Genomic DNA, 24,851 nt, shown 5'->3' with positions numbered 1-24,851 from the left:
AATTACAAACACATGTTATGGTCAGGACATGTCATAGTTCGGAAAACATATGTCTTAAGTTTAGACTTAAGGTGGCAAGAGAATCAAAGTGACGAAGGCTGACAAGTAATCTGTTTCAAGTTAATGGGGCTTACATCTTTGTCTAAACAAGTGGGACTCAAAGAAGCCTGGTGTCAAAAGACGAGTGAAGAGGTCGTGCAGGCCTATAGATGGGACTGAGTTCAGAGAGGTACTGAAGACCAGTGGTAGAAACAGCAGAGTAAGTCAAAGTGGAAAAGTTGTAGGTTGTATATGGTTTATGACTGGCAGCCAGTGAAGAGAATGAATGATAGGAGATATATGTTCACATCTAGATGGTTTGCAGATGAGATGAGTAGCATTATTTAGTATCCTTTGAAGTCTGTCAAGAACAAATCCATTATTTTAGGGCATGGATGCCATGAGCTTTACCTGCTGGAAGTAGAGTGGAGATAGGTATTGATGGGACAGGACGCATATCATAATGTAAAGTGAACATCTTAGGAAGGCCAAACAGGTACAAACATGCAAAAATATCCCTATTGTCTGCTTCATTTCAGGCTGTTCTCAAGTTCATGCCCCACTCCCTTCTGTTCAATCTTTTCAGCTCTACTCCCCTCTGTTCAGTAAACCTGTACCCAATTCCTCTGTTCAGTCAAGCACACTCTTTGCCCAACTAACGTTTATGGTTCAATCATCCCTCATTTTGCATCATCATGGCATAGCGCATGCCCTCAAGTAAACCATCACCCCCTCAATATTAGTTATAAAGCCAAACAGAAAACATAATATGGTACAGTAAATGCAACCGACCTTTTCATGGAATCTGTGAGCATCCTCAGCACTAAAATGTTTTCTCTCCAATTTCATTCCTTGAGAATTTTGTTGAATACTATATGTGTGCTTAAGCTCACCTACACAGAAGTTATTTTAAAATATTAAGAAAGGTTATTTTAAATGCAGTCTTTAAAGATCATTAACCAAAGCAACTCGATCAGATTATATGCATAATGCTATTCATTTCGATGAAGGGCAGTTGTGGATAGAGTAGATACTGATAATAAAATTTCAAAATTTATTTTTTTAAACCAGATATGAAGGTTTAGTATTATATGATATTTCTGATTTTTTTTTTTTTAATCTAGAGATCATTTTGCTCTTTTCCTTCAGTTATTCTAGATTTAAATATGACGAAAAGTACCAAGATGATCTGCATCCACAGCACTATATTTCCCATCACTTGTCTCATCTATCTGCAAAGATACAAAATTATTAATACACATCCCATGTTTTGTTTATCTGCCCCACCCATCCATGCACCAATTTTTGTCTTAATTATGTGGGTGGGAAAAGGAAGTTTTTCTCCACTATCGACTCGAGAATTATAGTCGAACCAGCAGTTTAATTTTTCCCCGAAGTTGGGTACACGTACATAATGCAGACCCACCCACTGTATCTATTTGATTCCCTCGTTTAAATTTGTGCGCATAACCAGAAACTAAAACTGAACAAATATTGGTCACAGTGTGACTAGACACAGGAATTCATTTTCACTTAGTGATTCACCGGAAACTTTAGATTCTAGTCGAAAATATTTTTAATGTAATCGTTTCGCGTCACTTACAAAAAAAAAAAAAAAAAATACATATCTCGCGGAATTTTAAAGGAAGATAACTTTAGTATTTGTTTTGGATGAATTCCCTTTATAAGACGTCATTCATGGCACCGCGAACTTGTCCTGTTCGAGACCTAAAATTTTATAGCAGTATGTGTAATTTGTCTAAATTTTCTATCGAAGACTTTATTTCTTAAACATAATCGGTATATTACCAGAACAATGGTATGGACTGAAACAATGGGTCAAGAAAGAGTTGAAAAGAAAAATTCAGCCAATCACAAAGCACCTGCACTGTCACTGAGAAAATGCTGACAACGGCTTTCTTGATGACGAGGAGTTCTTGGTGGTCTTCAGGATGACAATGAACCAACCGCACACTGCCCTTGTCATCCACAGTGAATAGGAACCTTTATCGAGACAATGCAGATCAATCCATTGTATGGATAAATTCTAATTTTGTCATTTTATTGTTTACATCCTGACCTGATTCCTTCGAAATCGGTCGTGCGTGCAGTTTTGACCATGAACTTGTGGCAAAAGAGAGCAGGGCTGAATCAAATAACTTTTCGGATATTATTTTCACGCAAGGCCGCTATAAAATCTCTCGCTGCGTTACACAAGCATTTGCATCTTAAACTGTGCATACTACGAAGTTTATGGATTGGATCATGCAAACATTTACCACGAACTTGTACAACGCAGCCCGCGTCAGTAAGTGTAAAGCTGACGGGTATGTACATGGTGATGAATGATGGAATCATGGTAACTGTGGTGACTTTCACTATAGTCTGGCAACAAAGGCATGTGGATTCCCCATGTTTGGAAGATGTATGTTAGTTAAATGCTTGGGTGAAAGTCAGTATTGCTTAGCTTAATGTTAGAAAGAGGGGAAATAATGTTCCCACTCGATCAAACGCGTCGATTACATGAACAGCAGTATATGTTTCCTTTGAGGACAACTAGGTTTGACATTTTGTATATTTTGCAGCTTAAGTCCAGTAAATGAATATAGAAACCTTTGCTCACACACACACACACAAACAAAACCCCACTCAAATTTACTAATGTACGTTTGCTTGTGCACGTGTGCGAATGTGTCAACTCACGTCTTTGACAAGTTCCACTTCAAAGGGTTCTCCAGCGCTGAAAAAATAAGTGCATATGGAACTTTCCAGTCGTGAGAAAAAAATGAGATCATCTTTATTTATTTGTCTGTTGTGAAACAGCTATATGAATTCACAAATCCACGAAAGGTATAATTATAGACTGCACCATTCTACTCACCCACTCCTCCATGAATAAGCTGAGCCAGGCTGTCAACCGACAGTAAGTGTAGCCTATGTCCTTCTTCTGTTTCGTTCAGAGCGGTGATCTGAAACTGGAGATTTAAAGGGGAAAAAAAGTGTAAAATGTGTGTAAAGGAGTATGCTGGGTGAAAGGGAACGAAACTGCATGCATACGTCTGACTGAGCACGGACTTGAATACTTTTAATGCAAGTGTGTGGTCTGAGCGACACATTAAAACAAAACTGATTGAGAGGTGGACAAAAAAAAAAAAACTGTTTGGGTGTGTGTGTGTGTGTGTGGGGGGGTGATCTAACAGTAGCCGTTTCACTACAGAAGACGGCAACCTCCCTCTCCCAGCCTTCACCTGCATCAAATTCGCTTTCGATGTAATTGCCCTTGTAAAGTTTAATAAAGTTGTGCTAAATCTGCTGGCTGTCAAAAGTACCTTCAGCACCGTGGTGACATTGCCCTGGCCAAAGAGCGAGGTCTCCGCCCAGTAAGTGTAGTGGTGAGCAAAGCCGCTTTCGAAGTAATAGGCGTGTGTGGAGCAAAGCAGAGATACTGCCAGCACTAGTCGCACCCCCCACATGCTGGCATGTATTTATGGGGGAAACGGCTGAAAGAGAAACTGCAGTAGCTTATACTTTGAACGGGACCGGTCAATAAAAAATGGTGGGCATTTCATGCACTCCATATAATCCAAGCTGACGAGTTCTAAATGCTGCAGATTATGTGGCCTAAATCTTGTAAAATATTGAAACATTTTGAGACACAGACGTCTAGTTAAATACATATTAAGAAAGAAGACTGGCTAACAATTTATCCCAAACTATATTAAAAAAATCTTTTTTCGTGAGCATAAACGTTTAATGCTTACAAATTAATGCTGTGCAGAATTAATAATCGTTGTTACCTTATTCAACAGTGTATCAGTATTTTTGAAAGTTCTGATCGGGCCGTCGTTCTTCTGGCTGTGTTCATGAGTAACGAACAAAGATAAAGATTATCAAAACTTCCTTGTTTCTGAAAGTGTCACTGTTGGGGCTAAAGATATTTTGGGGGAGGGACTTATTCGTTATCACTTATCATTGCAGGTGTGTGGCTAAGAAGATTATCTTCCCCTCACCTTCGTTTATAAAATCGCTTACGCCCTTCTTCCTCACACTTTTTCACTCAAGTAGATAATTAATTACTACAGCAATTTTACTTCAAAGTTTTATCTCGATCAGACCACAAGGAAGCACTCGAAAACGTCTGTCAATGCTGTTACAACCAGTGTTGTAGATTCCTCTTTATCGGGTTCATACAACGCAGCAAGCAAAGGTCTGTATTATCTGTGTGCGTCTTCGTCTGCACATCTAGCACATGGGCTAAGTACCCGATCTTCGTGTACTTTTGTAGTTGTGAGAATGAGCTGAAGGCTGTCAACTCATCACCTGCAACGACGAACAAACATAACACATAGAACACATAACAACTTGCGGTGCCGTAGTAACGCCAGGGAGACTGAAAATACCATAGGAATTTTATCATCAGCGAGTCAAAATACCCCTTTACAAACTGTACATAAAATACTGTTTAGTGGTAGTTTTTTTTTTCTTTTTTAGTGACGCGAACATTGTCTCAAGATTAGAACTGAGGGTCATTATGGACAAAAGTCTAGAAATGCGCAAAGACAGACACAAGACAGTTTTCGCAATCACTTTTTAAATAACTGTATATGTATAAATGTATTTTAAATTAGTCATGCGTTACTTCGCTAATGTTTCAAATTACTTTTTTCCCTCGGATAACTGAAAAAAAGCCTTTTTACTAAAGCGGTTAGTAATTAGTAGTTGTACACACATCAATCAGTATTGTTGTAAAGGCTAACAATGCAAATGATTTTGAATATGCAGAGAGCGAATAAACGAGAATCCATTTATGGATCAAGGAAGTTTAAGACAAATGCACAGACGGTGTTTTATCTATTACAAAACTTTGGGTTTGCAAGGTCATCCCCGCATGTAAGAGACTTATTTGTGTTTGCTATCTGTACTCCCAGCCTGCACACTGTGTCAAATCACTGAGTTGGAGAAGCTCAATCTAATCAACATTTTGTGGCAATGTGAGAGTTTGTTTTGTCTATGATAGTGATATCTCATCTGAAGGATCGAAAGTCTGTGATATCCTCTGCAAAAGGATTTTATTTTTGTTCAGAAAGGATATTTTATGAGGGCAGAAGCAGATCGGGGTAACCTGTCGGCCATTCTGTGACTGCTTTCGCTTCACCGAAATGCCGTCGACAAACTCCTGGCATTCTAGAGGGTTCTGTCTGTTCCTTTTGCTGTGCCTGGTCCAGAGTTTGGCAGTGAAGGACAAGCAGTTCAAACACAATTATCATGCCGAGGACGACGAAACTGGTGAAACTTTTCGCCTCCGAAGTGAAGGCAGACTGGCCAATGTTGTGAACCTCGACGATATCCGTGTTCTAAAGGTATATTTGGTGTCTTACTCTTCGCTTATTTGTTTTGTTCATTCGTTCGTTCCATCATTCTTTCGAATATGCATTGTTTGTATTATTTATTAATTTTGTCTTCCGTTTATTCTTTCTTTCTTTCGATTTGAACACTGCTTTAAGTTTTCTTTTTTTTCCCCCTTTCCTCTTTCATGCTTTTTTTTCTTCTGTTTTCTTTCTTTTTATCTTAAATTCTTTTTCTTTTCCTTTCCAGCCTTTTGTACCTATTTCTTCTTCGTTATTTTTTCTTAGTTTAATTGCTTGTTATAATTATTCCCAGAGATTGTCTCCGTCTGATTGTCTTTGTCTATAAAGGGCAGTAAAGTCAGTTATTTAAGCTAAAACATGAGCTCATCCAATGGTCATTACTAACAGAGGAGTCTGTTACTCTGTTTAAGCGTGTAGCATGTGTAGAAGATCGTCTAATGATGTTGATGGATGACGTTACGGTCGTGAAAACATGGAGGCAGGGGCAGGTGGTGATTGGGGGCCCACAGTGGGGTTGTAATGCCACCCGAGAGCAGCCCAAAGCTTCGGGTATTTACGTGAAGATTCAGAGCATCTTCTTTCCATTAGAAAGGCAGGTCACCATTCACCATAAACCTGCTGGGTAAGTGGAATCTTTATTTTCTATTTTATTTTCTTCTTTCTGTGCTTGTTTGTTTGTCCCTTTTTTTTTCTTTCTTCATTTCATCAGAATTGTATATGAACATGCCTAGGTTGGCAAAAACCCAGCTAATGAGAAAGCTGGGATGAGGTGTTAATTATGATTACCTAAAGACACACGTGACAGCACCAATTTGTTCAAGATGAAGTTTGTAGGTTTGTATTTCGAGAACGGAGTGGAGTTATTCACTCACAGTTGGTGAAATATTATTTTTACTTACCTCTGAACAATATTTTAAAAAATATTTGGCGCCTTTAAAAGGCAGTACATTTAGCCTTATTTGCAGAACGTGTGGGGTTTATGAGAATGTTTTTACAAACACGTGTCTAAAAGCATTTACCATTTTGCGTTTGCAAACTATCGTCGTATCTTCGGTGCATTAACTGAATGTTATCTCGTTGTTTTGAACGCACCTGGCTGTATACCCAAAGTTTTAACACTCGATTTACCATTTATGCATTGCAAACAGACCCTTCGACATGATCGAGGAAGCGGACATCCACTTCCACTACAGACCGGCAAAGAAAGCCCGCAAGCATGGAGGCCCGGAAGACAGGACCCGACTCCGTCGGGCCCTGCCCAATCTCGTGTCCAACATCCTCAACAACATCGACTGGCACGCCAACTTCACCACCGACATTCCCCTCGACACCGGCAGCACCATGGATGGCCAGCGACTAGCTTTGCACAAGAAGTGGGGTCAGAGCGAGCTGAGCCTCTCTCGAGGTCAGGAGACGGGACACAGCTATGAGGACGACGACTTCGTCCTTGTCATGGACCAACTGAAGGGTCATACAAAGCTGGCCTACACTTTGTGAGTTGAAGTGCTTTTTGTTAAAAGGTATATACTTTAAGTCCGTGGTTAAAAGAAATCAACAAAACAAATGTCAGGACTGCACACGAAGAGCTGAGGACCATTTGTTGATAGGTGTATCTGTGTATCAGATGTATGTGACCTCACGAGTTTGACATGCTTAGTGAAAGAAAACAACTGACCACATTACTCCTGTACTACGTGACCTACATTGGCTTCCTGTGGAGAAGAGAATTGAGCACAAAGTGTTAACCTTAACATATGGCTGTCTTCACGACCTTGCGCCTGTCTATCTACAAGAACTCATTCGCCGTTACCAACCTCAGCGGAACCTTCGTTCAGCAGCTCACTTCAGACTTGAACGACCGAGTGTTCAGTCAGGGAATGCTAATAAGAAGACTGCGGGTTTTAGATCCTTCTCCAATGTAGCCCCGCTTTTGTGGAACTCGCTTCCCCTCTCGACCAAGGAGTCTGATAGTATTGCATCTTTCAAGAAAAATCTTAAGACTCACTTGTTTAAACTTATTTGAAGTTATCATTTGACCTGCAGTTTGGTGGCTGCTGGGATCACCGCGCATTGAGCGCATCTTTGTGATGCGGATACTAGCGCGCTACAAAACTACTACATCATCATGATGTTGGGTGGGGAGGTGTATCTCAAAGGTTCCCTCCCTCCTCACACTAGATTTGGAGAAATAGTAAATTGCAGTGAGCTTTATCCAGTCATTAGAAAAACAAATTTGCAACTTACTAATCCTCCTATTCTCCTGATGGAGTCCTTATTCCCAAAAGTTGTCACTGATTTAACAAATAATTGACAGTGGGGAAATTTGTTTCCTTGAAGTATACGCTTATGTACTTTTTCTGATGCCTAAACAAAAGGAAAATGCAGGTTGCATATGATTTATTATGACAGGAACAGTATTCCCCAATAGTTCTATCACTTAGTTCTATAGTTTTATAAACAGTTAGTTATATCATCTTCTATCAAAAAACAAAACCAGGTTTAATACTTAATGATGGGTTTTGTTAAATGCATTTAAGCGATGATTTTTCTATCTTTCAGCAATCTTGTTATAAAAAACAACGGAGGAAGAGCTGTTGTAGCAGATTACGAATCCCAGGTACTGTTTTAGCAAGAACCTTTTCCCTTTTAGTTATTTCAGCTATTCAAAAATTTTTAACTGGTGACGAAGAACTGTATCGAGTTCCTGTCCCTGACACCAGCAATCACATACTTTAATAGTATGACTATAAACTTTAAAGGTCAGACGCTGACCAACATTTTCTAGCATAGATGCATCTTCTTATCACCAATAAGGTTGTAGACTGCTTGTAATTACTTTTAATGTAAGCTGTTCTCGTGCAACTTTTAGCTGGGTAAATTTGTCCTAACAGTTCGATCTAGAGTCAGAGTTCTGCGCCGACTCCACCATAACATTCAGTCGGGAAATGGGCCTCACCTACGTGGACGTGCCAGTCTTCAATACCCCGGCTACAGAGCTGTTCCGCGTCCCAGTGGCAAGCGTACCCGACGTGCCACCCGTGTTTCTCACCGTGGGCTATCGTGCTGATACCCTGGCGACAGTCAAGGCTTACACCGCGGGAGCGACGAGTCTTCGAACGGCCTTCAATGCTTCTGGCTCAACGACAATTTGTGAGATAATATACTTTGGGTTCAAATTTTACATAGGAAAGTCAATAGCCGAGGATACATTCGCGTGCACCGAAGTAACAATGCTTTGTAAAGTAACGTTCCTAAATTTGAATTTCTACCCAGTTTTGCTATGGAAAATTGGTTAAATAGAGTGCTCGGGTAGATTTGATCCATTACTAAATGGTAGAGCAATAACCATGATCCATGCCAAGAGGACCCGCGAAAGATTGATGGTCTGGCTGCAGTAGAATAGTGCAGTACTAATCTCTGACACTGACAGTTTATTAGTGTGTATAGTTGCCTGTTTCTTTTGCTAGCGCATCGAAATGACCCTGTGTTCAAGACAAGAAGTGATGTTTCATCAAGAGACTGGCTAATCGAGCCAGAAGAACAGTCCCTACAGTCTTCCTTTGCGGCTCGTCTCAATTTCAGTGTCTACCAAAAGGTGAAAATAAAAATTTAAAATAAAGTGTAAGTAGACTTACTTTGTAAAACTGTATGAGATTCCCAAGCAGATATGAGTGAGAAGCTGGCAATTTTTGAATTTGGAATTCAAAATCTTAAAAAAGATACTGTGGTTAGAGGTTCAAGGGGAGAGGGGGAGGAGTGGAGAGAAAGAATCTCTCTCTAAATATATCTTATTTAGATTGTTTACCTGTCAGAGATATGTTAGAGTTTCAGAAGGTCCAGAATTATCATATGCAGGAAAAATTTGTGGTGCAGTAGATGCATTGTGATACAGTGGCTTTCTGCTGTTGTCACACCATTGTCTTTTCCGTAACAAAGGAAATTTCTTTTACTGAATCTCTCCTCAGCTTTACTTCATGCCTGCTGTCTCATGGCATTTTCATGATGTTGACATCGAGCTGTCACCACCTGTTGAAGTGACGTAAGCAACTAAGTCTTATTGTTGTCTCTCATTTGCTTGTACTTCAATTTAAATGACATATGTTAAGGCCATGCATTTAGATTCTACCTACATCCCACCCACCCCAGAAATTGATGTATAGTACAGTGGTACCTTAAATGGTACTCGACCACAATCCGTTCTGGAAGATTGGTCTAGTGCTGGTCAGTTCGAGTTCCGAGCAATTTCCCCCCTTCCCCCCATAAAAAATAATGTAAATATATTTAATTGGTTCGGTGCAGATCAGTATAGCTGCCTTGTATTATTCATAGTATTGTATAGTACAGCATATATAAACATTGATTTGTTTCCATTTATACACACTAGTAATAACTTCTCCATCTCTTCCATTACTTGAGACCTTTGTTACTGCTTTTACTCCTTTCACTACATCATTTGCTTTAATGGCTTTTTGATGTTTCACCTCTGTCGATATGTCAACTAAACCATGCCGTACAGAATGCTAATGAAGACACACGTATGCCACTCTTTTACTTGAGAGCAATAGAACCAAGCAATATTAAGTATTCAAACTTTACACATTGTAAATTATCATTCATAAAGTCATATTTTTCATGTGCGTGAGTTGATTTAGAACCGAGAACATTACTTTAGACGTTAAAAGGAAGACTTTATTGAATTTGCAGGATACGCCCAGAGGTCCATCTGAAGTCCAACAACCCTGGTGTGGCTCAGTGTGTGGAGAGTGATGCCAACGTGGATGCCCATGTGCTAGTTCACAATGCTTACTTTTCTGCTGATGCCTTTGGACTCTCGCTATGGTTAGACACTTTTCTATAGTGTTTGGATACGTTAAAAAAGGGTTTTATTTATAGTCAAGTATTGTTTATGTGCAGTCCATATTTATATCAACTTGTCTCAGTAAGTTCATGATTACTCGCAGATTATTTCCCCCATATTTTAACAGCTCTTATGTAGTAATCATTAGTGATTTAACTTCAGCTTTTGCGTGTATGTAGAAACATCCAGCAATACCGTAAGGTGTAAATTTTCAATTTTGTTTTGGAATAATAATTTGTTTAAATTACAGGAATGTTCTACTAGAACCATCTAAGACCCATGACATTCACCTTGTGAACTTGTCACTGGGACAGGAATGTGAAGCTCGGTGTTATGGTCCTGAAGCGCTTGTGTCCAGCCTCCTAAATACAACATTGACATCAACTTCAGCATTTTCTAGGAATGATTTGCAGTTCGAAAGGTGTGTCTAATTTTCAGTTGATTATATTTAGGCCTCTACGGACCACTAAGTGCACAGTTTTCAAAATTAGTATTTACATCCTTGAGTATGATATTATGTGACACATAAAATATCTGCTTTTCGCTTTTCCTATAACCGAAAGTATTCTTTATATATATGATTAAACATTTGGCATCATACTAATCCAGTGCAGGTAAAGTAGCTGAATGGTCAGAGCACCAGCATCAAAGGCTCGAGGCCTGCTTTGATACCTGTGCAGCTCTGCATGCATGCCTTCCCCACCCCCAGATCATCTAGGTGTTGAATCCGTATTTGACTCCTTTGGAGGGTTGAGGAAGCACATAACTTCCTCCAGTCGATCCAGTTGCTTGGAATCGGTACATAATTCCACAGGCTGGATAAAACTCGTCCCCTAAACTTTTTTTCGAGTCACTGGCGAAGGAGATAAAGATCTCACTTTTATCAGGGCCAGCCATATGTGAGGGCAGTGCCAATCTCCTCCCCCTCACAGCTTTACCTTCCCCAACCCTCTGGGGAGTCAGGTACCCATTCCCGTCAGCTGGGCCATCTGAGAGAAGCTTGCTGCGCTATATGGATATCGAACTGGTGTGCTCCTGGGTTTGGACGGCAGTATAACCACTCTGCTTTCTAAACTGGATAGAGGACTGGGGAAAGGTAAAGCATCAAGGAAAGGATATGGTACCCGCCCTCACAAAAAGCTAACCCCAAGAAAAGGGTGGTTTCCAACACCTGATCGCCCCCTACCCAGAAACCTAGAAAAGTAGAGGAAAGGAAGGTAAAGATGGACACTCCTTCCCCAGTCCACTCACGCAACTCGACCTGAGATGAGGACCTCCCTCGCTAATATCTGAAAAGTTATCGTTACATATTTTTAATTATATGTGAATTTGTAAACCAAAATTTCTAACGAAAAAATTATTTAAGTTTTAATACATTTTTTCCCAGCCTCATTACCTTGAATGGCGATGTTGTGGTGGTGCAGGACGGTGGCAGTGAGATCACCTGGTGTGGTCATCAGAATTCTTCTTGCTATTCCTGTGACTTGCACAGTGTTGACACACAGCCTCAACACTCATGTGCTGCACGTCTGATGACATCACGCCTGGCCTCAGTCCTGACCCTCCTGTCGGAGTTAGTCTCTGTGGAGTGGCCGAATAGTGCGTTGGCTACCTTTCTCTCTGCTTAGTCTGACATCTGGTGTTCAGATTTGCCTAGTCCGACATGTGACATAATAATTATAATGGAGATTTATATAACGCATTTCTCCACTATACAGTAGACTCAATGTGCTTTACAAATATTGTCTGAGATACGAGAAGATCCTGAAGTATTTCTAAATTTGAAGATTCGTCAGTTATGTCAGATTCATATGTGCAGATGCACAATCTGTCACATGACATCAGATTTGTTTGTGTAACTGCATCCTCCTATGTTTGCTTAAATTATCAGCTATTGCTTTTATATTTGTAATCCTAAAGTAGTGTGGAAAATCAGAAAACTAACTTTACAGTCTTTAATTTTAAAGGTCTGGGGTAAGGTGCAATTTTTTCTGATAATCGCATCTTGATGAAGGATACTATTCCCCCAAAATATAGGTTTCCCCAACCTGGCATTCTTAAAATACATGCCTCCAGACATCAGGATTGTACATGGATATGTTTACACCGTCAAGAGTTCACTCAGTAGGAGAATTGGGACGATATATTAACTTATTTATTATCTGTATACAAATGTGATATGAGTTTGACATTTTTCTCTGCTTGATGACAATTGTAGCCAAGTATCTTGAAAGTGAAAAGAGTTATTTACTTCTAATATGGTTAAATAGTATCTGTCAAGGAGATTTACCCAGCAATGAGATAAAAATTTGCACCTCAAGAAGCATGTAAAGCAAACAAATTGGATTCTTTTTTCAGCTGATGTAAAAAAAATTAGATATAATGTTAATTGGGTAATAGGTTTATTGCACTCGTTCTTCATGTCAAAACTAAGTTGTAGAAGTATTTGTACTATTTGTTATAGGAGTATCTTATGAAATGGCTAAGTCTAGCTTAATGGAAATATCCATTTAACCTTACAGGAAACCTGTTTCAAATAATTTGCTTTCAGAACAACTTCTTGTCCTGGAATCATGGGATGAGCCAACATCATCATTTCCTTTAGGGCGCCATGGAGCTTCCTCTATATTTTCAGAAGGAAGAGCTGCCTCTGTCTCCCTGATAGAAAGAAATAATGTCTCTTCTTTCACCAACAAATCTGCCTCCAGCCTTCCTTCTATTACATCCATCATTCAACGCCTTGCTCAGCTGGCTGTTTGTGCTGGTGCTAATGATGTTCGTACCACACCCAGCAAAAACCATATTGAAATTGCTGTAGAGAAAAATGACTTTGAAATGTCATCCAGCTCTAATGGTGTTGATGAAGAGAGTGGAGCATCATTTATGAAGAGCATGGAGTCTTTGAGTATGAAATGTTAATTCAGAAATTTAATTAGGACTCTTTTGCATCCCATTATACTCATTACTAACTTAACACAGTGTTGATTCTTTGAAACACCAGTTTTAGCTTGGAAAATGGTTAATATGCAGATCCATACTGTTTAGAAATAGACGCCACTTTTGCGTGACTCATCTTCATCCTACCCTGAAAATAAACACTTGTCTATACTGTCTACTTTGTCCAGGTGTTAGCGATGTGGCTGACATATGTTCACAAGCACCACGATTATCACCTGGTAATCAGTGGCCACAAGGAATTAGTCTTGAGGAAGGGTGTGGTCCTACAGACAGACCTCTCAACAGAGCTAACAGAAAACATATGAAGCAGTAAATTTTCTGCAACACTGATTTTCTCCTACTTATAGTCTTCTTCAACTTAACAGCCACAGTGTCTTCGGCTGATACCTCTTTGATATATATAACTTTGTCGACAAAATTATTTGACTTGTTGTAAAAACTTAATAATGGCTTTTTTCCTGTAGGTATATTTGGTGTAGCTGATACAGCTAAGCAATCTGAGACAGTACTCTATAAAAATCAGCTGAAGTCAAATTCATTATATTAAATGTCACACTTAAATAGAGTGTAGCTCCATGTTTTATATAATTGACACAAAAATCTTAGTATCCAAATTTTCATATATTGATTTAAAATATTTTGCTTTTAACTTTTAGATTGGTGCATTGGAATTTGACTGATATACCAGCGACCTTTGAACCAGAAGGTCTCTCTTCCCAGTGGTGCAGTTATCAAACAAGACAGTGTCATGACTGCAGCCAACCCTCAATGAGTCTTGAACCCTGGGATTGGTGTAGCACAAGGATGATGACGCCACGGCTTTTAGTGCGGCTTAGGAAATTACAAATCCTTGCTAACATGCAAAATATTAGTGAGTACTAATTTCTAAAGATTTATTTTTAAAGTGGTTGACTTTCTGCAAAGCGTTTTGGGGGTGACTAACATCATATTAATCACTTTCAGGTCTTCATATCTTGATGTCATTTCAAGAGCCCACAGAAAAGCAGATGAATGTTTTGCCATCGCTGTTCACAGAGGGAAGGTGAGTGTTCTCTAAAGTGCTGTTAACACTTTTATAGTTGCAAATACTTCTATTTGCTGAAAAGAAATTTCCTTTACACATTTTCCAAAGATATACTTAGTGTTGGTGAATATTTTGATAGCTTTCTTTTTCCAGAGGAATCCGACTGTCTACATTCCCCAGTGGCAGGGAGACCACACTGGCAAGTCTTGCTGTGTGTGCTGGATTTGACTTTGTGTCTTTTACTGATCCAACTTACATTGAGGCATTTGTCAAGAAGCAGAGTGGATTTCAGGCATCACTTGTCAGTTTTCTGGAAGGTTTGCAAGCGGGGTTGTTGTGCTCTCACATTGTTTTTTCACTTCATCTTCATTCATATGATATTGATAATATATTATTACTATATGCCTTCTTAGCATCACGACATTTCTATACTTTAAAGAGTGTTCACAAATTACACCACCATAATGCGTATGCAAGTAAATCTCCATAATATCGCTAATAATAATCTGTCTGGTGCATGTATTTATATTGTTATTACTTTGCTGCTAATCCTATGTCATGAAATATATATTTCTTGCAAATATATTTTATTATGCTATAATCAGTTTCCTAAGAATCATATTTCATTTATTTTTATTAAATCTTTAAGGTCCATTGCGTCCAGCAGTGGTGTCAGATGAGCCAGATGTTCTTGAATATGGTTATCCTGATGAGCTCGCAGAAGAAACTGTCCTTCCAGAACTTGTAGATGGTCATTTTGCTTCAAGTGTATATATCTCAGAACATGTCCTTGTAAAAGATGTCACGTCATATGATGGGCGATACTTTCGATTAGACCCAGCTCTTCTTGAATGTGTTGAACTGGTCAAAATGGATTATTCTGGAAAGTTTGAGGTAATTATAATTCATATGTTGTGAATAAAGTGAAGGGTATTTTAAATAAAGTGATAAGAAAACCTACCATTCTGAGTCGTTGAAAAGCACACATATTGTTATACATAATCTAGCTGTCGTATTTATTTCCTTGGATGTTGGTGTAACTGGTATTTCCAGTTCTTGACTACTTTAGTATGAGACACTAATTCTTTGGACAAAATTTAATTTGTCAGATTTTGAAGGGGTCTGCATATCGCACACGATCAGCAAACTTTCAGCAAAACATAGACCTGCGACACATCCAAGAAACATTGCGCTTCCAGGCAGGCCAGGCTTTGCAGTTAAGTTCCATCCCACCAAGCACTCAAGATCTTTTGGCACTAGCTACGAGGTTTGACAGATTTTTTTTCTTTTCCTCTGTGGTTATCATGCTACCATTTCTGTACATAAATTATTTACAATGTTCTTTTGAAGGACCGTCTTCTATTTGTTGCTAGAATAAAACTGACTAATGTAAATGCTACTTTGATGTCTCTTAATTTTATTCAATAACCATAATCTATATAGCTTGCTGCTTTTCGCTGTGACTGTGACATTTTAAATGTTAGTGATATTTAATTAAGTTTGGGCAAATGACAGCAATAACTACGATCTAGGGTGATGTGAAGAAGAAAGTGTGTGTGTGTGTGTGTGTTAAGAGAGAGCAACTTTTGGTGATTAACTGCATAGTTATAATTTTCCAGTGTTCTCAGAGAGTGTCCACCTGTTGTCCGGCTAGGCATGCGTGGGATGGGTCTTGGGTGTCATGCTGACCATATCTACATTGACTTTCGTCCACTAATACCAGGCTTTGAGAGATACTATGTCACAGTATGGGAAGCTGAGAACACTAGTTACTGCCAGGATGTGAGGAAACTTCAGAGAGAGATGATTGAAGGTACATATGCACACTTATCAACTACCTTGTGGAAACTATTGATATAAGCATTGATGGCACCACGTCTAAAGCTCCACATATCAACTAGTCTTCTAGCACATAATAAGGGAACAATATTTAATTTATTAACTCCGCCTGGAAACTCTCCGGGTAATCTGCCGGTCCCAAGCCCGTATGAAGGAGGAGGGTTGGGCGTGGGGCTACCAAATCCACCCTGTTATAAAAAACAAACCCTTCTACTGAAATCGTAAATACAACGTAAGCACAACGAGAGCCTGGACGGGAAGTTCCCTCTTCGGAGGGACCTATGACGCTTGTTGGCGAAAGCCCTCGGGAAGTCAGCTCGCCGACCCATCTTCTCACGACTAGGGCAAAAACCAGGATAGGGACCTGGAACAAGAGGATTACAGGAGACTTTGAAGACTGCCTGCACACGCGTTCTGAGAAAGAAAAACAGCACGAGGAATGGCTGAGTTTAGGGACCTGGCAAAAGATAGAGGAAAGGAAAGAGCTGAAGATCAACCAATGTCAAAGCCAGAAGGAAAAAGAAGTGCTCAGAGCAAAGTACTGCAGGGTGATAAACTAAAGCGAAGAAGAGTGCAAGAGGCGACAAGAGACAGTTCGCACAAAGAATGGCAGAAGAGGCAGAACAAACAGCTGGGCCAAATAACACAAAGACTATACGAAATTACAAGAATTCTGTCAGGAAGGAACAGCACTAATGCGTGCAGGCCAGTAAAGAATAAGAATGTCAGCGTCATTGCCGGGGATTCAGAACAAAGATCTGACTGGGAGGAACATTTTGAAGAAATACTGAACCGGCCACCACCAGCAACCACTTCGGATATTAATTGGCCCAACCGCTCCAACAGCTCCAAGTAAACACTAACCCACTAACCAAGGCAGAATTTAATCATCAAAACCACCAAGTCCTTGAATTCTGGCAAGACGGCAGGCCCAAATGTCAGAGCCACATCCTCAAAATCAGATGGCCCGAGGAGATCTCCAGTACAGACCTCTGGGAGAGAATCAACCCAAAACCTGCCAGCCAAGACATCAAGAAGCGGAAGTAGGGCTGGATCGGTCACACCTTGCGAAAGCCAGCCGACAATTTATCAAGACAAGCTCTGAGTTGGAATCTACAGGGAAGGCGTAGGGTTGGGAGACCCAGACAGACATGGAGGAGATCGGTCCACAGCGAGGTGGAGGCAGCTGGCATCACATGGTCCCAAATGGAGAGGGACGCCTAGAAACGGGTCCGATGGCGGGGTGTAGTTGCAGCCCAATGCTCCTCTGGGGGCGATTAGGAACAAGACATTTATTACTTGTATAGACAGTGTGCTATGACCAGGACTGATTATTTTTTTAAAAATCGATTCTGCACACATATTATTATACATGATCTAGCTGTTGACCACACAATTGACATTTTATTCACAGGTGGTCCTGTGGTTCAAGCACTGCCAGCCACAACCTGTAAGGATCGAGGGCTTAAGCCTGGCCTGGAATTTTTAAGTTTCCAGTTTGGTCAGAATGCGTAGGTCTGACTTTTGTAAAATTTGGTAAAGATTTGTGCACAAAATTTGATCAAACCTTTTGTCATGCAAATCCATTTGTCTCTGTCTCTATTGGTTTTATGCTGAATGCAATGCCAGCTTGCTGATTCCTTGACATTCATAAATGTCATGAAGATTTGTATTTTATTTTAAATTATTTATTTCTAATATTAATTATATAACAGAAGACATTCTTCTTCAGTTGTTCATCCTTCTTAATGATGTTGAAAATGTTAAATATCTTAAACAGTCACTGCAATGTTGACGGCCAAGAACAGTTCTGCATAGCCAGTAGGGAAGCTCGTGAAAAGGCAGCAGACAGCCTTCAAGTGTTGCTGACTTCAGCAGCAGGATATGGTCGTCTGCCACGCTTTGAGCTCATTGATAATATTAGAGCTTGCCTTGTTGACCTCTGTGGGGGCTGTCCAGGATCAGGCATGTACTAGTAATTTTTTTAAAGCATTTACTGGCATCTCAAATGGTTTGTTGGACATCACCAATTTGACTACATCAATGCATTTTAGTTCTTATTGAGCACAAACAACTTGAATTCTACACACACAAAAAAGCAAGAAAAAAGAAAAACATACTACACCTTTGCAAACTGCACTTTAAAGTAAACTTTTCAAGCATCTAAAGAATTTTTACTTCAAGTACTCAGCCAAGTGATTTGAAGTGGTTTAGAAGCATTAATGTTTCATCTAAATGTAATACAGTGTATATAGGTATTAGAAAAAGATGAGCCAAACATAACATTAGAATTTAATTTATATAATTTGTGAAAACTATGTAACAGAATCATGTACTTATTCTCAAAGTGACTCTATCCTTTGTTGTTACTGTTGTTAACATAGTTATGTCACCAATTCGTATAATTTTTTTCTGTTTCAGCAGTAGAGTTTGCCCGTTCATTCCAAAGTATGCCTTAAAATAAGTCATTTGGGGTTTTGAATCTTCTGTAGATAAGGCAACCCCTGAATTTTAAAGCCATGATTAGACTCAAAGAAAACAAACGAATATGAATGGCATGTTCAATTTTTACAGGACAAGTTTTTGATATGAAGGTGCGTGCTTGCTCCCAGCTGGTCCATAAATATATAGAGCATGCAGCGAGCCCCTTTCCTGAGCTTGTTGATGTGGCGACATTCTTCAACATGGACACTGCCCTTTCCACAGTCCAGGCAATAGCCTGTCAGAATGGGTCTGTTTGTGTTGAGGACACCCCTGTCTACTCATTGTTTGGTGGGTTAAATCAGATAAGTGACTTAAATTAAAAATTCAGAAGTCAGCAAATTAAAAGTTGGATTCAAAATATGAAACCATTAAGAAGTTAACATGTCATAAATTATGGACATGTACACAAAATATCTGCTATCTTATTACATCTTTTACTAGTATCATAGCTGGTATTTAAGAGAGGTTTTGGATAAAATATCTGGGATTGAAGCTTATTCCCTAGATGCAGGTACCCTATTAAAGCTCTCAAATCAATATGTAAGGTCATGTGCGCATGGTATAGTACACTTTCTTGTATACATCACTGGTCTATACATTGCATACATTGCATTGCACATAAAAAGAAATTTGGGATTTTTATAACCTTGCAAAAATCAAATGATTAATACAGCATAATACTCAGAACTGATGTCACATTTCAGTGGCTGCTATAAACCATGATTACATTTTTTAGTCTGCAGTTTAAGATCCACCTTTTCTTTTCCAGTACCCACTGTTACTGCTCGCTACTATCCTGACCCCTCAAGGTCTCTAGAGAGAGCCTTATTCTCCTCTGACATCAACCCCACTCCAGTCTTGGAGATTATCTCTCAGGAGGTGGCCTATGCCGCTAAAGGAAAAGTCAAAGTTTTCATTGAAGCAGAGAAAGATATTTATGCTTTAAGAAATGTATTGAAGGTGAGGCGAAAGGTTAATGCATTAGTTCAACATTCTTTAAAACTATCAGTTAACTGAAGGGACTTGCTTTTTAAATAATCACCGTCCAATTTTGCATTATTAACTGCAGAGAAAATGCACCAAAAATTAAAACCCCCACAAAATTATGCACATTGTACGTGCTTTTTTATAGAGCAGGGTTACAATCCTGGAAAAGCTTGGGTGAACCAAAAGCTGTTGGAACATGGAAAAAGTTGGATATAATAACTATTTCAGTTTAAGAATCCCACCTGTCAAATCATCAATGATATTCAGGTAGTCAGTGGGTTATGTAGTAAAAAGGAAATTAAGACTCTAGGTCAGTGATAGCTAAAGCTGTATTTAAAAAAAAAATTACTTTTTTGTCCCACTAATATGATTGTTAGAAAAAATGCTTCTCTGGGTGTAAAATGGAATTCATAGAAATTAATTTATTAAAATAATTTCAAAAGTGAAACTTTCATAACATTTCACAGCTATTATTGTATAAAAATCAGAAAATGGTTAGAAATAACTTGGTCCTAGATAAGCAACATTCTGATCAATGCCTTTATAGATGGTCATAGGTTTATCTGTCCTGATGTTTTTTTTTCAATTAACAGGTCCTCATGGTTTACAACAAGAATGTTACTTTGGTGGAATTTGTGCTTGCTTCTAGTGCTGATCCAGATCTGGTGGCATCAGCCATACATCGAAAACTGGATGCCTGGGCAGGAGTAGCCTGTCCGCTGTTCAGCCGTTTTGCCATGTCTCCATTCACTGTGGTCGCCTTGGATGCAGAACGCCATAAACGTAGTGCAGATTTGAGCATGTCCAGGAACACAGCTAAAAGCAAAATATACAACTGGGAGCTAGAATGGTTGGAAAAATTGTATTAACTGATTGCATTTAGGTAAAAGGATTTCTGAGAAAAACCTTCAAAAGTCATGTAAGCATATTATCTAAGATGGTACAGGCATACCATATTTACCTATTCTTTATTCTACCACAACCACTAAATATAGATGAAGATGACTTTCCATTCAAGGAGTTAGTTTAGTTTAGTCCTTGTTACTCCTCGAGGAACATAGAGGTGCAATAACACCTTGCCAGAGGCAGCCCTCTTCAGTTGAGACTATGTGGTTCCAACATCCTTTGCCTCACTTTCTACTGTTCTTTTCCAAGGTTGCTTTGGTCTCCCAACTCTACTCTTCTCCTGAGGATCCCAGTCAAGTCCTGCTTGGCAATTGTGTTAGCTGGTTTGCACAGGGAGTGTCCTATCCAGCCATATTCGCACTTTTTGATGTCTTCGCTAGTGGCATGCTGGTTGGTTTTTTTTTTTTCCCCAGCTGTTGGAGATCTTTTCAGGGTATCCTATTTGTCACTCTCCAGGTTTCAGAACCATACAGTGAGACTGCCTTCACATTGGTGTTGAAGGATACTGCAGAAGGATAATGCTAGGGAGTTCCAAATTGAGCATAAGCTGTTACCTGGCCTTGATAGGGATTTTGATATCATCATCCGCTCCACCATCCTTGTTGACAGTGCTCCCCAGATACATGAAGGGGTCTGTTTCCTTGATGCTCTCTCCTTGAAGTTGGATTGGAAGTTCCTGCTTGTTGTTGGTTCTCATCAATTCAGTCTTCTTTCTGTTGACCTTTAAGCCAGTCTTCTCTACTACCTCTGCTAGCTTACTCAATTTAATTTGTGCATGTTGTTGCCAATGAGATAGGAGACTGATGTCATCTGCAAAGTCCAGCTGTTTGATGAAGGTCCAATGGATACCGGTGTTGTTGTCTTGGGTTGTTCTGCACATAATCTAGTCTATGACCACCAGGAAGATTGTTGGTGATAATATGCAACCCTTTCTTATGCCAGTCTTCATTACGAATGGTTTAGTGAGTTGTTCAAGGAGTTAGGACACAATAATTAATAACATTACTTTTATAAGTAATCATTTGAATGGCTAAAAATTCTTTTTACTGGTAACTATAGCAGAAAGCCACTAGGTAATAAATAATTAAAATCTATTATGATCTTTCTTTTTGAGACAGGCTTAATGTTACTCCATCACGGAATAATAGCATGGATATCTTATCTCATTTTCTGGTTTTGTAACTGCTTTAATTTCTCAAGTCAACACAAAAGGATTCCACTGACATCGGTAATTTCCTAGCAGAATCAAGAGAACATTTCTGTTTCTCTCATTAGAGAAGCCACAAGCATTCAGTTGACAACACCAGACTGATCCAAAGACTTAATTTTTTATTGCTGATAACTTTAAAGTAACATATCTATGGTATGCACATATCTATAGGAATACACATAGCTGGTATTTACTAAGATTGACAAATATTTGTTTTTAATGTTCACTATGTCTCAGAAATAAAGAGGTATGGGTATGAGACAGAATGAAGAAGACAGCGATTTTCACATGAGAGATAGAGAAAATATTAGACAATCTGAAGATGTGTTTTTGTAAAATATTTCCCATTTTCCCTATTCCAGAACTATGGTGATAAACAGATCAAGTGCACAACAATAATTTTACTATCACAAAGATGTCTTGTGACTTGTAAAGTGTGCAAAAGCATCCCATCTTCTTGATAAATACCAAAATTTTTGTGAAAAGAAAAGAAGAAAAAGTGATGTGATCATCTCCCAGATTTTACTTCATGGTTTTAAGGCATACAATGGACTAAAATTCCGAGTCACTTTGAAACGAAATATTAATTGAAATGAAAAAAGGCACTTAACATCAGGAACAACCAGTTTTGTTCCATTGAACTTTGCACTGTACACTGTCAGAGTGACCCTGAGGACTTTCTGGGAAATGCGTATATGCAACGCAGCAACAAAATCGTAGCTAATTATTTGGATAAGAGGAGTAAACAATCCATAAAGTAGAGACAGAAAATCTTGTGATGTTTTGTGAACAGTGGTACCAATGATCAAGATATTGCTTTCCTGAAGTTTTCTTCACGGGTCATGGAATAAAATGTAGTAATCCCTTACCTATTGCGGGGGTTAGTTCTAGAGATGTAAAAGTTCCGTTATATTTATTTTATTTTATATATTTTAAAGCTTTGTAAATCCTTCCCACTCTCTTATTAACACTTTCTACAGTCTTAAACCTACATATTTTTAGGAACATAAAATGAACTTAAATGATTAAAATCATAAATATTACATACATATACTGCAAAATAGCAAAAACTCCATGATTCAGAATTAGATATATTTAAAAAAAACTGTGATCCACTGAAGCCCAAATAAGTGAACCACAACATAGCAAGGATTACTGTATTGTTTTCAAGCTTAGGCACGACTTAGTAACACTAATTAACTTAGGCTATCAGCTCTAATCCCTACCCCAACATATCAGGATTTCAATTTATTTTACTTTATTTCACAATGTTCAGTATTTTAAAACAGATGGTGCTGATAAAGGTATCACTATACAAATATTATTAAGATTTTTAACAAATGACATGGTGTCTTACTTTGAATAATGCTGATGATAAACAGCTATTATATTAAGCCAGAGCTCCTGTCTTTTTATGTACAAAACTTCAAAATCAGATGAAGTCCCCTGCCACTGATGAGACAATAATATACTTGGTCATTTTGCCCTTTTGAATAATCTTTGGCGATAGAAAGTCATTTGCCACCATTAAAAACTAGGAATGTTAGGCTGTTGGTTTCTTCTTTTCCCAAATTTTTTGTGTGCATCCAAACCTGTTAAGAAAATTAAACCTATAAAGTTGAACTTAACACTGAAGACAACACTGACTGACATATCAAAATTGTTTGTTTTGCAGTTTATTGTGACTAGTTTTATAATATGGATATTAGATATTATCCTCTGCATTACACAATCAGTTTATTGCATACACCACTTACTAATAAACTATTATTAAATAATTCACAAGCTGTCGCAACGGTTATCGCCTGTCACCAGTACAGAGAGTATTGGCTGTCCTGGGTTCAGCTTTCGTCTTGGGCATGCTGTTCTTTCTCTGCATGTGGCATCAGTTTACAGGGCTGGCTGCCTTGCTGTGATACAGCCTTAGTTGCCAGCCCTGCATAAAACATGGATTTCCCCCACCCCCCTTGAAAATTGTTCTGTCATGCCACCTAATCAGTTTTTAATATTATAGCAGGAAGTGAGACATTCTTAACCAGTTGATATCTCTTCATCAGCTCACTTTACTTGATGCATTTGTGAGTACTTGCACCTTAACCTTTGCACCATTAAGATGTCATAGCCCAGAAAACAAAACAGCTTAGTTTTAGATTGTATGCCTCGAAATCTTTTTCAGCTGCTGATGTTAGTTTCCAATGCCGGTTTCATAAAGAACCAAAGACTTCCTGTACATCAACAGCGGGGGATGGGGAAGCACTTCACACACAATAGATTTTAAATATTATGAAACAATTAAAGATTCTCATTATTTCACACACACAATCAATCAATGAGTGTGTCACACAATATGATTGACTAATTAGAAAATATATGCCAGGCCAGTTAGTATGTCAGTTTCTCATTCTTAAAAATTAGAAAAAAGGAAAGACTGATTTTTTTTCTGTTACAGAAAGCAATAAGGGGAGTATTTTTAACTAGGTACTATTTGTAAAAGTGACAGTCTAACCTGTTGGGTAGGGCAGCTATATAATAAATAAGCATGATTTCACTACCATGACTAAAATACTTTGTTGGTAGCATGTGTGCAAGAGTACTCAGACCCTCTTGTCTATACAAAGAGATTACAAAAGTACAAATATCTACATGAAGACATGTACATGTGTACACTACATTTATTGATGTTTTTTCCTTTTTACCATGAAGGTTATTTTATTAGTCCTTGGTAAATTTTTATTTCTGTATAAACCATCCCTCTCAACCAGGAAATTAAATCATCCAGTCTGTCAGGAAACTGATCGCTTATCAGAATTCCTGGTTATCAGCAGGATGAAATATTACAAATGTGTAGTCCCTCTCATTTTTCTTTTCTCTGAGTCACAAGTCCAGTTCACTAGTTTCAGTTTAACTTTAACTCATCTACGTTTTATTTGAGCACTGTTTCTATAAAACTATATATAATTAACTAAACAAATTTAAAGGCTAATAACAATGTGTTTAAAATTTGAAATGTGTTGTTACAGTGGAGCACTTCATTATCAGTTTGGGTCGCACAAGGCTATTTACAAAATTAACATCTCTTTTTTTTTAAAAAAAAAAACTTTTTTGGCTGATGAGACATTCAATGATGTCACTCGAAAATTGTCAATGCTTGATAATTTCCATTTCTATAGATCAACT

At 38.6% G+C, this 24,851-nt stretch overlaps 2 protein-coding genes across 5 annotated transcripts in view; one reads left to right on the top strand and one right to left on the bottom strand.

The window, feature by feature from the left end:
• LOC112558119 overlaps positions 1 to 3,975 on the bottom strand; it is a 44,502-nt gene extending 40,527 nt beyond the window's left edge. The window contains exons 1-7 of one of the 2 annotated variants that reach the window (XM_025228330.1): positions 3,837 to 3,975; positions 3,369 to 3,539; positions 2,921 to 3,014; positions 2,743 to 2,779; positions 1,923 to 2,043; positions 1,220 to 1,271; positions 832 to 932 (exon numbers count right to left, since the gene is read on the bottom strand). In XM_025228330.1, the coding sequence (XP_025084115.1) occupies positions 832 to 932; positions 1,220 to 1,271; positions 1,923 to 2,043; positions 2,743 to 2,779; positions 2,921 to 3,014; positions 3,369 to 3,512 (549 nt within the window). In that variant the 5' untranslated portion in view covers positions 3,513 to 3,539; positions 3,837 to 3,975. Of the gene's footprint in view, positions 1 to 831; positions 933 to 1,219; positions 1,272 to 1,572; positions 1,739 to 1,922; positions 2,044 to 2,742; positions 2,780 to 2,920; positions 3,015 to 3,368; positions 3,540 to 3,836 lie in introns of those variants that run through there. The other variant, XM_025228331.1, reaches the window with a different exon arrangement.
• A 914-nt stretch (positions 3,976 to 4,889) lies between these two features.
• On the top strand, positions 4,890 to 23,220 carry LOC112558120. 3 transcript variants are annotated; one of them, XM_025228333.1, is made up of 24 exons: positions 4,890 to 5,399; positions 5,819 to 6,030; positions 6,557 to 6,901; positions 7,968 to 8,025; positions 8,300 to 8,558; positions 8,876 to 9,003; positions 9,374 to 9,447; positions 10,113 to 10,247; positions 10,517 to 10,687; positions 11,654 to 11,865; positions 12,818 to 13,171; positions 13,392 to 13,533; positions 13,881 to 14,095; positions 14,188 to 14,266; positions 14,402 to 14,565; positions 14,898 to 15,142; positions 15,358 to 15,515; positions 15,868 to 16,061; positions 17,502 to 17,598; positions 17,868 to 18,052; positions 18,662 to 18,859; positions 19,341 to 19,531; positions 20,152 to 20,441; positions 22,037 to 23,220. In XM_025228333.1, the coding sequence occupies exons 1-23, from the start codon at positions 5,199 to 5,201 to the stop codon at positions 20,425 to 20,427; spliced, it is 4,293 nt and encodes a 1,430-aa protein (XP_025084118.1). In that variant the 5' UTR covers positions 4,890 to 5,198; the 3' UTR covers positions 20,428 to 20,441; positions 22,037 to 23,220. The 3 variants fall into 3 exon arrangements, with proteins under 3 accessions (XP_025084118.1, XP_025084117.1, XP_025084119.1); XM_025228332.1 differs by having other exon boundaries at positions 4,891 to 5,399; positions 20,152 to 23,220; XM_025228334.1 differs by lacking the exon at positions 12,818 to 13,171 and having other exon boundaries at positions 4,891 to 5,399; positions 20,152 to 23,220.
• The last annotated feature ends 1,631 nt before the right edge of the window (positions 23,221 to 24,851 follow it).

Source organism: Pomacea canaliculata, linkage group LG2, assembly GCF_003073045.1.
Source record: "Pomacea canaliculata isolate SZHN2017 linkage group LG2, ASM307304v1, whole genome shotgun sequence".
Taxonomy (NCBI): Eukaryota; Metazoa; Mollusca; class Gastropoda; order Architaenioglossa; family Ampullariidae; genus Pomacea; species Pomacea canaliculata.
Note: the sequence above shows the minus strand (reverse complement) of the source record. Positions and strands in the feature narration are given on the sequence as shown.